Below are 14,526 nucleotides of genomic sequence, written 5' to 3' on the forward strand. Positions count from 1 at the left end.
GAAAGTTAACCAGAATTGCTCATTTCCTAAAAAGCGAAAAGTGAAAGAAACCTTTCACTTCTTTTTGTTAGGATTGTGCAATCTTAACAAAAAGAAGTGAAAGGTTTCCTGCTTTTTACAGTACATCATAATTTATGCTCCGTCGTATAGACGACCTACAAGCTCACAACACGTGGTGGATGGGACGTGTTGTGAGCTTGTTGCTATTTTCTGCACATGACGCCGTCGTATGACGGAGTATAAATCAAGCTTAATGTTTGCTTGGATTGCCCTGTGTCAGCACAGCCTACGGGTTCGCCATTGGTAGACTCTCAGACTTAAATGAACACTCAGGGTTTTGCAGTGTGGCTGCAGATAAGCACGGGGTTGTTAAAAGGATGCGCTGAGTTATCCAAACTGATCTTGGTGTAATTTGTGTTGTCAGACATGCTATACAAACACTTCTGTGTACACAAGTCAAGTACAGTCAAATCAGACATGACGCTTGTCAGTGTGACAGGCCAACTGGAAACGGCCATGCAGGCTCACTGATTGGATGACAACACACCACCTCACTAATGTTTATGTCACAAGTGATGATCACGACACATTATACACTTCAAAACATAATCAGTGTACATACATAAAGTGAAGTGAAACTAGGAAATCATGGATCTCGGGACCAAATACTGTAGAAACGGCATGACTTTAATGTGGATCTCGGACTTGGCACCAATGTGGATCTCGAACTTCATGTGACCAGCCTGTGATATCATCTATGACGTCAGTCATCTATGACATATTTATGACGTATGACTCCAACTATGGGCAAGGTTTCAGCGCGATTCCAGCCCCTTGGACTTCCATCATAAAATATAGCTATTATTGGCCAAAACGTGACCTCCATGAGTTGAAACTTTAGGATGGAGGTTTTTCCATGGTCTACTGAGAGTGTGTGTGCAAAGTTTCACCGTGATCGGTCCAGTGGTGTCCGAGATTAGCTGGACACAGACATTGATTGATTGATTGATTGATTGAGTGATTGATTGATTGATGTACTTTATTTAGTAAGACATGAGAACAACAGTACTTGGAAGTACAAATTCACAATACAAGGTCTACTAAACTGGAAGGCCCATAAAGCACTATAGTCTAGTATGTGGAGGGGGGTATCATGCACCCCCCGGAAATATACTTCTACTCAGGTTTTTCTTATTGGAAAAAATGTGCTGAAAATGATGAGCTATGATAAAAAGTTGTCAAAATGTCCCACCTACCTCAAAATCCCCTTTTTTGTATATGGCTCTGGCGAAATTATGTAAATGCAAATATTAATTCACCAAAATTCCAAAAATAGACATGGTAGTCTGAAATTTGTCATGGACTATCCTGACACATAAGGGTAAGTAGCAGAATAGCATTTTGGGGCTTGCTATCATTGTATTTATAAATATGACCTATATAATCCCCAGAAACACAGACAAATATACTGTCCGCTTGACAAACAACAACAAAGATGGTAATATTCCAGCACTTTTTTGTGAGTATCACTGCCCCACTTGTATATAGAAAACTTCCCATGTCCCTAAGCTTTAATTTAAGCCCAAGATGACCTTTCTATCTTGAAAATTATTCTTTCTGTAGCCAAAAGTCTGCACTATACCTCAAATCGGAGAAACTATTAAATTCAGTCAGTTACCCAGGGGGCAAAGGGGGGTATGCTGCATTTGCCCTGCTATAAAAGGTTGGCCACCAGAAATAATATCTATGACCCAGTAGGATCACAACCTATATGGACAACCCGGTCAACTTGCTGCTGGAAATCCAATATGGCCGCCTGAATATTGGCCCCTATCAGAAAATAGCTTTGGCAATAACTTTTGAACCAGATGGGCTAGAAATAAAAACCTGGTGTCTATTTCATGGTTTCAGAGCATGAGAAACTCAATGGAATACTTATCTTTATGATTGGGTGTGTCTGGACCTTTAATTTGCATATTTCCAAGATGGACGCCACGCGAAAATGAGTTTTACTATGACTTTTACAAAGTTTTACAGTGACAGCTTACTGTTTGACAAAGCTAAGCTTGTTTAAAATGAGATCCCCACGCACACAAATTATGATGACATATAAGAGACAGACAGATATTATAAATACACCAGACTGGTGCTTACTCCGGTGCGCCGTTCTTCTCACAAACAGACAGACAGGAAGTCAGGAGGGAAAACACAATCCCTGCCCCAGGCCAGAACCCCGGCCGTTCCAGCCTGGCGGAGATAGAAATTCATATTAATTGCTGCGTTTCCGTGTCAAACACAGAATTGGAAGTAATCAATCCATGGCAGCCTTCTTTGGTGTGGATTCATTCATTAATTAATTCATTCTCCATAGCAACGACCGGCATCAGGCCCCAGTTATGGAATGAACCAGGGCTGGGCGATATGACTATTTTAATGGAATTTTTACACGCCACCATTGTACAACAAACTATAAAACTTTTTCATGTTGAATTGTTGATATATAAGAAATTATTATTATTATACAAACAAAAAAACTAGATAATTTAATATTAACATTTGGTTATTGGCTCTATATGTTGGTTTCAATCATTTCGGTTAATTGCTCAGACATAGAATGAACCCAGACTGCTACTACCAGGTTTAGCTTACAACAGCAGCCTTTTTGGAGATCTGTCTGAAACTTCATTATGTCGCACATTCATTATGTCACGCTATGCAACTAGTAGTCATAAACCAATCAAACAGTGAAACTTTGTGTGCTGCTGTTTTGGCCAGGACTCCCTTGCAAAAGAGATTTTTTATCTCAATGGGACTAATCATGTCTCCACCCTATTGTACACATATTAGTTATGTGAGAAATTGATCTTGCGTGAAACAGCCTGTCTTAAGCACTATAAACTTCATCATAGCCTAAATAGGGATGCCAGTGTTAATGTGGTTAAAATCGTTATAATCTGCCAGATTAACTTTTTTGATATACCTAACGGTCAAAGTCCCGAAAAGTGTTCTGGCTTCAATGTCAACAGAATTACTGAACAGCTGGCATAGCAAACAGGATACTGAGTACGAGAAGGTTCCCACAGGTGCTGCTGCCACAAAGGACCAAAGCTGACATAAGGTATGCAGTCAAATTGGCTCTGCCACCAGCTTTCCTTTTAAGCTATGCAAGGAATACAAATTCATTATGACAAATTTGCCTTGTTGTCATAGCTTAGCTTTAGGCCTCTCAACAGTTTGTATGTGCACAGTCATAAAAGTAACTTACAGGAAACCAGGCCATTGGTATAGTATGCTTACTACAACAGGTTTTACCCCAAGTCTGGTAAAAAGGATGCTACATCTCAAGGTCTCAGTGCGCACATGCAATAGTATATCGGAGCAGTCGGGTGGAAACCTTGTATGTTCAAAACCGTTACTTTTCAGGAAATGTAGAGAAAGAACCTGTATTCCAATGGATACAATGTTTTTTTCTTTTCAAAAATAGCAGATGTACAAGCTCACAACACATCACATCGCAATGCATTATGAGCTTGTAGAGTGGCTATTTTTGCTACTTTTCTGTGACACTGTACTTTAGTATGACAAAGTAGGGCATTCATTTATGAAAAATAACACATATATGGAGATAAGAGGTTTCGCTATAAGATATGCCCTGTCCACCAGCATATCGTCGCTGTCGGGGAGAAACTTTGTATGTCCAAAACCGTTAAGGAAGTGGGAAAAATAACCTGTGTTCAAATGGATCCAGTGTAGTTATTATTTAGTCACAAGCTCTAATAATTTCATTGGTTAAATATTTATAAATCTCACAGATATACTTAACCACTTTGAACCTGTATTTTGTCATTATAGGAAAATGTTTTTAAAATATGTTGCTACTTTTGTGCAACACTGTCATATGATGAGTATAAATTAGGGCATTCATTTATGAAAAAAAACAAACGATAAAGAGATGAAATATGGAGATACAAAGTTTCAGCCTTACAGCTACAATATACTGGTCTACTGTACTGACACATACAGGATATTAAGACAAGGGCCCAACTGATTTTGGGCACTGTTGCCGTTGGGTGTATTTGGGCAAGGACAGTTTTGCAATACCCTGGGCTGAAAAAATACATGTCACATGCCGGGGAGATTTCCATAACCAGCTACACTTGTGGGGTTGTTTGCTGAAAGAGTTTATGCAGAGGGTAATTTACAGGTAATATTTGTGGAATGTCCTGTAGGTCCTTTTTTTATTTTTATGAAAACAGTTTTGACAGTTGGACACTGTGTGGGGAGAGAGGCTGACAGGCAAGGTTATTATAGGTTTGCATTTTTTATTTTGAAAAGGCCTTTTTCTATTAGTTTGTTTGTATAAGATTAATGTTCGTTTTTTTATTGTAATTTCGATTATTCAGGGGCAAGATTCAACAAGGTCAGAAAAATAGCAAGATCTACATGCTTGTAGATCAGCAATTTCTTTGGGCTAATGTTCCCTCCAGAATATGGATGCTGGGGTTCAAGAGGTTCAATGAAAACAGTGTTGACAGTTGGACACTGTGTGGGCAGAGAGAGGCTGCCAGGCAGGTCAGGTTCACCACACCCACAGGCTCTCCTGGACCTCTACCTTTCTGCCAGGGTTTTCCATCTCTGCTTTTTTTTTCTTTGTAGCAGTGGTAGAGGTATAGAGAGTGAGTTCATTTGATTCACAGTTCAGTTCTGTTAGTGGTGTAGTTGGTATACAGGACAGGATTTAAATGGTTCTTATATGACCATGTTATAGTAAAAAGAAAAAAAGAAAATCTAGCAATTACCCATTGACTGGTTGGGGTTTTGTGGAAATTAAAATCAGCATTTTCTTTTGATTTGGGGATTTCCACCTGAACTTGTGGCCTGCTTTCTTTCTCTTGCTTTATGACTGAAGGAATACAGGTAACACTGTAGTGATACTGTAGGTGAAATTACACTAAACTAAAAGTTACAATGCTCAGTAAAGTAGGGTATACAAAATGATGTCTTTACTGCAGCGACAGTATAACTAATATTGATATCAAAACAATAATGTATCACTTGTCTGCTGTTTGAAGTTCAGGGACTTGCATCATAGATTGAACATTTTAACACTACAAACAGTAGCCAGGCAAGATTTTGTGAATGCAATTTACAAAAAGAGAGCTGGGCTTCCCAAACACACAGTAATAGTAATACTAAAATCAATAAGCCAATGAACCAACTAGTCAGTGCAGGTCAACAGACAGATTATGTTACAAGTATATGCAATAAAGCTTCTGGGAAAACCAAGCCCGAATAGACCCTGATCTCTTTTGCATGGGGAAATGAAACTTCTCCATTAATTAGTTCAATGGAGAAGTAACCTGTCTAACTATGTAGGCGACAGGGTCATGTCTGAGCTCCTCTTTTATGTCAGCATTAAGCTCCATTGTGCTCCATCATAAACCAATACAATGACCATATTAGTTTACAGATGCCTTCAGGACGCCAGTTAAACCGCACACACACATATCTGTGTGTCTTAAAAACACTGTTTCTCAATGTCGGGTTCTGTGACCACTAGGGGTCCAAATGAACCCATACGGGTCTGTATCTCTGAGAGTGTAAAAAGGGAACTAAATGGATCCTAGTCCAGGGTTTCCCAAGTTTTTTTCCCCATGGGTTTTCAGCTTGAGACTCAAAAGAAAACATTTCTGAACTTACAATAATACATTATGAATTAATCTCTTATGCCCTTTTTAAAAACAATAGTGAAAATAGCTGATGTACAAGCTAACAACATGTTGCATCTTAACGTGTTGCGAGCTTATCAATTTGCTACTATTTATGGAAATGATTCGATTTTTTTCATTTTATTTATGAAATACTTTTGAAAAATTGTTTTGAATCTTGTGAAATAACATATATATATATATTTTTACTCACAACCCACGACCCAAAGATGGGTCCCGACCCACTGTTTGGGAAACAGTGCCCCAGTCCATCCATTTGGTTACATGTGTACACTCTGGGATCTCTGGGATCCCAATCTACAGTACACTGTAAAATCAGCAGTTTTATTTTCACTGTGAGAGTTACAGACCCATATAAGGGTCCATTTGGACCCCTGGTGGTCCACGGACCATGCGGTGAGAAACAGTGTCTTAAAAGGAGGACCAGTGAATGAGCTGTCAATACCAAGGGGAGTAATGAGCAGGACCAATCGTGATCCAGGAGCTCTGACAGCAGTGGACGAGCAGGGCTCACGTTTACAACAGCCATAAATCACTTGGTATGGGGGAAAACACACACACTACTCTGCACAATGGATACATGCACACCTAATCATCTGTAAGCATATTTACACATGTATATAAACACACACACACACACACACACACACACACACACACACACACACACACACACACACACACACACACACACACACACACACACAGCAGCAGCAACAACACTGAAGATGGTGCACACGTATTACATAATTGATACCCTAACAGTCAGTAACCTACATCCATCCTGCATTTGTCCAGTTATTAAAGCCAGCACACAACAAAACACATGCACAGACAGATTTGTATTCACAATAGTCACACGTATACACACAGTGCACCCACAGACACACGCACGCACATGCACACACACACAGGTTGCTGTTGGTTTCATGAACAGCAGCAGCATGACAGTTGTACATACCTCACTTTGTAGTCCTCTATGTGTTTCTATCCGTTCTTCTCCTCTTCCCTTGTTCTCTCTCTCTCTCTCTATCACACAGAGAGAGCAGTGTTTGAACCTGACAGATTTCTCTCAGCTCTGTAATCTCCCCCCCTCCCTCCCTCCCTCCCTCCCTCTTTTCTCAGGCACACACACACACACATACACACACTTAAAAACAGCCCTCCCTCCTTCCTTCCCTCTCCAGTCTGCTCAAATAGCCTTCTCTCTCTCTCTCTCTCTCTCTCTCTCTCTAGTGAAGCAGAGAATGCCACAGCCCAAGCCACGCCCCCCACTCTCTCCTCTCCTCAGGCAGCTATAAATACCGCTGCATCTATGAATACACTCGCTTTCTCTCTGAGCATCCCTAGCTCCCGCTCTCCCTACATCCATCCCTGCTGCTCCTTCCCTCCCTCCCTTCATCTCAGCACTGCCCCCATCCCTTCCTCACGCCATGAAATGTTTTTCTGATGACCTTGTATTACTCGACCTGACAACGCCATCATTTGACAACATCCTTTCTCCCCACAACGTTGACTAGGGGGCGACCACAAACACAGACACACACAAAGAGGAAGACACACGGTGTGCATGGAGAGACACAACACAACCACAGTGTTACCACCACCTACAGTCTCTTTATGTTTCCTGTTGTGCCGGATGAGGCGCACATCTCCTGTCGACGGCTCGAGAAAAGCGCGCTCAGATCAGGCGACATTTATAAAACCCATCGGCAGTGAATCAAAGCAGATCGCATCACACTGGACGCAAACCGTGCTGATAAATCCTATTACACAGTAAAAATCCTCAGTGTTAATTTAACTCTGAGAAACCGCAAATGTAACCAAATGGACCTGAAAGGGTTTTGGGGATTTGGTTTGTACATTTGCACGGCGTTACAAAAGGATAACTTATCCACTCACATGAGATCCATATCATCAATGATTTTGTGTTATTAAAACACTGATGACAAAATTAAAATAAAAGATGAAAATACAATTTAAGATTTCTTTCAATACTCCCCAACTGTACACGCTGTATTTGACTGTTCTTTTGTTTACTTAAACCTGTAAAGAAAAAAGAAAAGCAATGGCTAACTGGCTATATAATGTTCTCATCATAGATTTACCAACATATATCCCAGGTGTAATTAGCATCAAAGACAAGGTTCAGCCCTCTGTTCTTGCTCACTAGCAACACTGCTCGGGAACAAGCATCTGGTGCAGTTAGGTTATGTGTATCAAGGGTATAGTTTGGTTTGGTATGGTATGAAATCTTGGGCTGCAGGCTTTATAAGTATGTCACAGCATAATGAAACCTTGGACTGTAGCTGTGCTAGGCTGAATACAGTGAATTAAAATGTAGAGAATCTTAAGAAATCCGCTGCGCTTTTCAATTCAGAATAAGCTGCTTTTCTCTGGGCCATGCCCACAGCGAACCTGCCGATTGGTGAATGCCACCACCGATCGCTTGCAGTGTTTCCAAATAATGCTTAATTTATACGCTGCCGTGTGATGGCATCATGCACTGAAAACAGCAGATCTACAAGCACACGATGCTTTGCAATGTGAGGCGTTGTGAGCTTGTACATTGGCTGTTTTTGGCATGTGACACTGTCGTACGACAAAGTATAAGTCAGGATTAAGGAACACAGTCCTGTCATATTGCCAAGATGTTGCCTCATGTCATGTGTTTATTCTGTATCTCGCAACTTTCAATGATCTGCTGTGACAAATAAGGCAATGACATATGTCAAGTCTAAAACAATGAGAATGTGTTTATTGTGTATACAGTATAATGTACATAGGAGTACATTGTGTACACAGTCTATATAGCCTACGTCTGTAGTCTTTGTGGTATTCTTTTGTTTTGGGATGGTGTGTCCCTTGTGTTAAGGCAGAGAAAGAGTATTTCATTGTATTTTAATACACATGAAAATAAAGTTGAACCTGAACGCTTTTAATTTCTGTTAAGAGTAAAGCGTTTGACAGCGTATTCTCCCAGTGTCACAAGTAGGCAATCACATGAGTCATAGGCTCAGTCAGCAAGCATTAAATAAGGATGTGTGTGTGTGTGTGTGTGTGTGTGTGTGTGTGTGTGTGTGTGTGTGTGTGTGTGTGTGTGTGTGTGTGTGTGTACATGTACAGTAAGAGTGAAAGGTTGTGATCAACTTTATGTGGTCGCACACAGACAGGGTTTGTGTTTGTTTGTGTGGTGCTGATGCATGTCCAGGTATATTTCAATTTAGGCATTTATCATCCCCTTCCCTTCTGCGAGTGTGAGGGATGCCTGCAGGTCTTTGGAGGTGCGTGTGTGTATCTTTACAGAGTGCATGAGGGCTTCCTGCAATTCCTGAGGGCTGATGAGGTTGAAGCGCAGCAGAGCGTCAAGCAGCTGAGAGCGGCAGTTCCCGATGAACGAGTGTGACAGGAAGGAGGGCAGGCCTCCTCCACCTTTCATTGTGTACAGAGGGATTCTCACCATCCCCAGGACCTGCAGACAGAAAGCAAGAGACACAACAAGAAAGTGAGAACTATGGAGAAATATGGAGGGTGAGTGAGAAATAGAGCAGATAAATTGAAATAGAGAGAGAGAGAAGGGGTGGGATAGAGAGGGGGAAACAAAAAGAGAGGCAGAGAGAGATGGGGAACAAAGCATGAGATCACATAAATTATCATTCTGAAAGGAAAATTGCACACACACACACTACCTCCTGTCCATGATCTGTTGCCGTGGATGCAGCTGCTTTTTCCACTTCCATAACTTGTTCCTCATCTATCTTCTTCACATAAAAGTGAGTGATGAGATTAGAAGAGGAGGAGGAAGAGGAGGGAGCATAGCAAGAAGCCACATGATTCTCCACCGGCACAGGAAGTGCCACGCCCAGCTCCTCCCACAATTCCCTGCTTAGTCCCTCCTCCAGGGTCTCTTCTGAAGGGTTAACAAGCCTGGGGTCATGGATGAGAGGTCCCAATCATACATCAGTTCTATTGCTCCCCTAGTACTAACATATGTGCAACTAAATCAAGTAGATTGGAAGATTCTTTACTTTAAAATGTGATTTATTGTACATGTGACTCGAGGAAGCGTTTGGTCACACCTCATTGAGGTGTGACCAAATGTTTCCTCGAGGCACATGTATAATAAATAAATCACAAGTCATAGGATCCCAGGGTTGGTCTCTAGAGCAGTGATCCTCACCCTTTTTTAATATCAAGGACCACCAATTTGATTTAAGATGTTTATCTCTGTGGCTGCAATGTAATAACTTTTTTGTTGTCGTTAAGAAATTATGATTTGGTCTTATATGGTATGTAATTTAGTCCAGAATTCTTTTACTGTCTAATAGTGACTATGTACCGTAGATAAGAGAGAGAACAGTGAAACAGATCAAAAAATACATTAATATACAGGTATGTTCTCTAGTTGTATTATATGGAAAAGATGAACTATCAATCATGGTGGTCTGTGAACTCCACATTAAGAACCGCTAGTCTAGAGACAAATCAAAAAAAAGTAAAGTCTTGAGTCAAGTGTCAGGTCCTACTGAAACAAGCAACACCAAATCAAGTTGAGGAATAAGTGGGATGAAGTCAAATGTGATGTGCAATTATTTCCCCCTTGCCACACAACAGGTGTGTCCACAAAGACCTCAAAGCAAGTCAATAGAAATCCTAAAGACTCCCTCACAGCTTCTCATCTACTTCCAGATTATTAGCTGCTGCAGCAGCAGATAATCAAATGATTCCTATTTCCTTTGTTTTTTATGTGTCACTCCAGTTATTTTTTTCTTCCACTCTTGCTGCAGCCTAGCTTTCAATTCCTAGGAATTGTCTGGAAAGTCTGTCAGCACTAATGAATAATAAACCATATCCAATGGGTTACACAATGTCTATCAACTGGAAAAGATGCACACAGTACATGACTTTCCAGCGACCAACTTGTAAAAACAACTGTGTTTTGTGGTGTGGTCTTTGTCATTGTGCTTTTCTTTCCATTTTGTAATGTGTGGCAAACATTTCCTCTCTCAAAAAAGGCCCCCTTGAAAAGAGATGTTGATTAGGCTGCTCACTGAATAAAATAACAAAAACATTTCTCTAAAATATTGTCAGGGACTCACCCACCAGGGAACCCCAATAGACCGTCAAAGCGCATCTGCATCTGTTGGGGAGTGAAAAAAAAGGTCTGTCACACGCTGACGCATGCATGCACACAGACACACAAGCAAGCATATTTTACAGTACATGCACGTGTCAATGCATGAGGACTCCCTCATTGAAATTGTCATAGCATACACATGAATGCACATAAAATCCTCAGTGTTAGCCATACATGTCCACTTTTACACTCACATGAGTTAAATTAACAGAGGATTTGTGTAGATAGAAATAAATCTGCAGATGGACAGACTCTCACACAGACAGACAGACAGACAGACAGACAGACAGACAGACAGACAGACAGACAGACACACACACACACACACACACACACACACACACACACTAACCAGTATGATGTGTCTGATGGGAATTCTCCCAAACAGCTGAGCATTAGTGTCAGAGAAGAGCATCACGTGGCACGCATGCCTGCAGCCTGAGCACGCCAATGCTTCTGCCCTGGATAGCTGCCCACTTGCCATCTTTCTGTGTACGTACGTCAGCGCACGCACGCACGCACACACACACACACACACACACACACACACACACACACACACACACACACACACACACACACACACACACACACACACACACACACACACACACACACACACACACACACACACACACAGTATGCTACAGTAAATAAGTAATAAAGTAAGTAAGCCTATGACTAGAACGTCCAAACTAAATTAGAAGGCAATAAAAGGCTAACCTCACTGAAAAAGATTGAGTAACTTGAAGGCCTATGGACTGAGAATTCACTCTTTCATGCATACATGCCATACAGTGATACATGCAGCCCAGCCAGGAAGAGGAATAACCATAACAGGAAGTTCAGGTGGAAGTATCTTATTTTAACTCTATGGGAAGTATGCACACTGATTACATGCCAAGCTCTCTTGCCCCATCTGCTGGTTTGGAGCAGAGCCCTGAGGTTATTCTAGGATTCTTCTAAAACAACTCAAACTACTACTAAAATGTACTGTAGTTACAGTATTACAGTACATTCTAGTGCATCAGTTCTAATCAATTCAGGAAAATTATATCAGAACCTGTGATGTGATTGATTGATTGATTGATTGATTGAATACTTTATTTGGAAGTTTGCAGAATAAAAACACATGAAAGTACATTTCAAATACAAGGTCAACTAAACAGGATTTAAAAAAAAAGCCTATGGCTTGTTTCAATTGGGGTCCTTTGTACTCAATTCATAGTGACATTAAATGACAGACAGATACACTACTATGCAGAACATCATATAAACTGTTGGGGGGGGGCTAGGTTATGACTATAGTCGAATATTAGACGTCCGTTTTTTTAAAGACCTAAATTAGCTGGTCTAGAATCGGTCTATAATGTAGACCGAATTTAGCCGACTGAATTTAAAGCATTATTCCATAAATATCGATTAAAAAAACAACTGTAAGTTGCATAACTGATCACCAATTATTGGACAAAAACAATTTGAATAGCCATTGATCATTATACAGTATAGTTTAAATTTAGCCAAGATTTAGACGTTTAAATCAAAACCATATATAAACGTCTACATTTAGACCAGTTTTAAACCATGACATTTATTTTATTTTTTAGACATGTTTTTGAAAAAGGGTTTTATTAGGACACTAACAGTATGTTTAAGTGATAATATCTCACTATTATCGCTTAAATAATGGCAGTTTGCATTAATGGTGATAGGCCAGTATGTAATGCAAATAGTCCTTTAAAATATATTTCTATAACGGCAGTTCGCACTATTTGCGGTCGAGGAGAGCCTAAATTAAAATAAACTCGACGTGACTGCACACTGCATACAATTAAACGTTATTTTAAAAACACTGATTTGTGTATCAATGGTGATTGTGCAGAATTAACAGTCAACCTGTGAATATAAGTACAATGTCAGTCTGTGTGAGACAGTCTGTGAATAATATTTTATTTTATTTTAGGCAGCTATCTCCTCTGTGCCTTAATTGTCTGAAATTGCACCCTTCTACCATAATGGTATTAATTTAATTATTCTACCATATGAATCTGTCAATCATATTTATTAATGTAATTCACATTTTCACCCTTTATTCTCAGTAAAATATTGTATATGTCAAAAATATGTAGGTATTTTTTTTACTTTGCTGGAGTATTTGCAATTTTCAGTACTTTTACTTCTACTCCATTACATCTCAGAGGCAAATATCATAATTTTACTCCACCACAATTATTTGAAAACTTTATTGTAGTTAGGCCTACTTTGTAGATTTTGATTATTATCACTAAAGATACATTAACCACTTCAGCCCTATACACATTTCCGCCATCTGAAAATAGCAGATCTACAAGCTCACAATGCGTTGCCACGCGACGCATTGTGAGCTTGTAGATCTGCTCAGTGTCCACTCTTCGTGACGTCACCGCCCACGCCCATCGCAGGCGGCTTTGCGCATAGATATATATAAAGGCTAGATGGCTCAAGGGGGCGGCGCAAGCGTAGCTCAACCGCGGCCATCTTGCGACGGTCACTCATAACATTATGTCTATGGTGCATATACTTTGAAATAACCATAGCGTGCTCAATTTTCATCCGATTTTCAAACGGTTTGGTGTTTTGTAAACACCAAAGATGTAGTTATGATACTGCATACTTATAATTATAATCATGTTTTTTTTAATACAATAATATCATAACTACATCATTGGTGTTTACAAAACACCAAACCGTTTGAAAATCGGATGAAAATTGAGCACGCTATGGTTATTTCAAAGTATATGCACCATAGACATAATGTTATGAATGACCGTCCCAAGATGGCCGCCATGTGGCGACGTCGTACTCCATTGGCCAGCAGCGCGGGTGAGTCATCTAGCCTTTATATATATCTATGGCTTTGCGGGTGAGATCAAAGCAAACACACACACACACACACACACACACAGAGCGGCAAATACGAACGAGCGTTTGTGAGTGACGCAGCTCTGTTTAAATGTTTGGAAGTAAAAAAGAGTGTTAAAAAGTTAACTAAACCACTCATAATGTAACATTATTCCACATGGACGTCGAGTAGAGTTAACAATGGTGGAACAAGCTGTTAAAACGCTAAAACAAGACAATTATCTCCAAGCAGGTGAGGTTTTTTTTTTATGGAATTGCGAGTAATTTCACAATTGCAACTAGTAGGATGTGTGAAGTGAATATATAATATGTGTTTTATTGAGCTGTGTTTTATTAGGCAAAACAATGTAAAACATCACAATTACATTTATAATACTTTGTCTAAAAGGCCTTGTTTCCATTGAGGTCCTTGGTATTCATTTCATGACAGGCCTAGTCAGTGCTGGAAAGTAACAGAGTACATGTACTCAAGTACTGTAGGCTACTTTGAGTACAATTTTGAGATATATATATATATTTTTTACTTTACTCGAGTATTTCCAATTTGCAGTACGTTTACTTCTACTCCACTACATCCCAGAAATAAATATTGTACTTTTACTCCACTACAATTGTTTGAAAACTTTAGTCACTAGTTACTTTGTAGATTTTGATTATTATTACAAAACCTACAGTAACCACTTAAGCCCTATATATATATTTTGGCCATTTGAAAATAGCAGATCTACAAGCTCACAATGCGTCGCGGTGCGAGGCATT

The 14,526-nt window shown here is 39.9% G+C and overlaps 2 protein-coding genes across 4 annotated transcripts in view; both read right to left on the minus strand.

The window, feature by feature from the left end:
- Positions 1-6,825, minus strand: part of arhgap4b (Rho GTPase activating protein 4b) — a 30,653-nt gene extending 23,828 nt beyond the window's left edge. The window contains exon 1 of one of the 2 annotated variants that reach the window (XM_084069892.1): positions 6,691-6,825. The gene's annotated coding sequence lies outside the window, so the exon portion shown is untranslated. The remainder of the gene's footprint in view (positions 1-6,690) is intronic. The other variant, XM_084069891.1, reaches the window with a different exon arrangement.
- Positions 6,826-8,598: 1,773 nt separating this feature from the next.
- On the minus strand, positions 8,599-11,663 carry LOC311053175 (U8 snoRNA-decapping enzyme). Of its 2 annotated transcripts, XM_084068625.1 has the most exons (5): positions 11,590-11,663; positions 11,219-11,354; positions 10,829-10,869; positions 9,419-9,656; positions 8,599-9,201 (listed from the first exon to the last, which is right to left on the minus strand). In XM_084068625.1, exons 1-5 carry the CDS (start codon positions 11,658-11,660, stop codon positions 8,953-8,955), a joined length of 735 nt encoding a protein of 244 aa, XP_083924751.1. In that variant the 5' UTR covers positions 11,661-11,663; the 3' UTR covers positions 8,599-8,952. The 2 variants fall into 2 exon arrangements, with proteins under 2 accessions (XP_083924751.1, XP_083924752.1); XM_084068626.1 differs by lacking the exon at positions 11,590-11,663 and having other exon boundaries at positions 11,219-11,360.
- Positions 11,664-14,526: the final 2,863 nt, after the last annotated feature.

The sequence above is a fragment of the Gymnoscopelus microlampas genome, assembly GCF_963454915.1.
Source record: "Gymnoscopelus microlampas genome assembly, chromosome: 10".
NCBI lineage: Eukaryota > Metazoa > Chordata > Actinopteri > Myctophiformes > Myctophidae > Gymnoscopelus > Gymnoscopelus microlampas.

Excerpts from the sequence above, each read along its gene's own strand:
- LOC311053175 (XM_084068625.1), bottom strand. The coding sequence starts at position 11,660 with ATGGCATGTATGCATGAAAGAGTGAATTCTCAGTCCATAGGCCTTCAA. Across the intron at positions 11,355-11,589 it reads ACTCAATCTTTTTCAGTGAG|AAAGATGGCAAGTGGGCAGC; the intron begins GTTAGCCTTTTA and ends GTACGTACACAG. Across the intron at positions 9,657-10,828 it reads CTATTGGGGTTCCCTGGTGG|GCTTGTTAACCCTTCAGAAG; the intron begins GTGAGTCCCTGA and ends CCATGACCCCAG.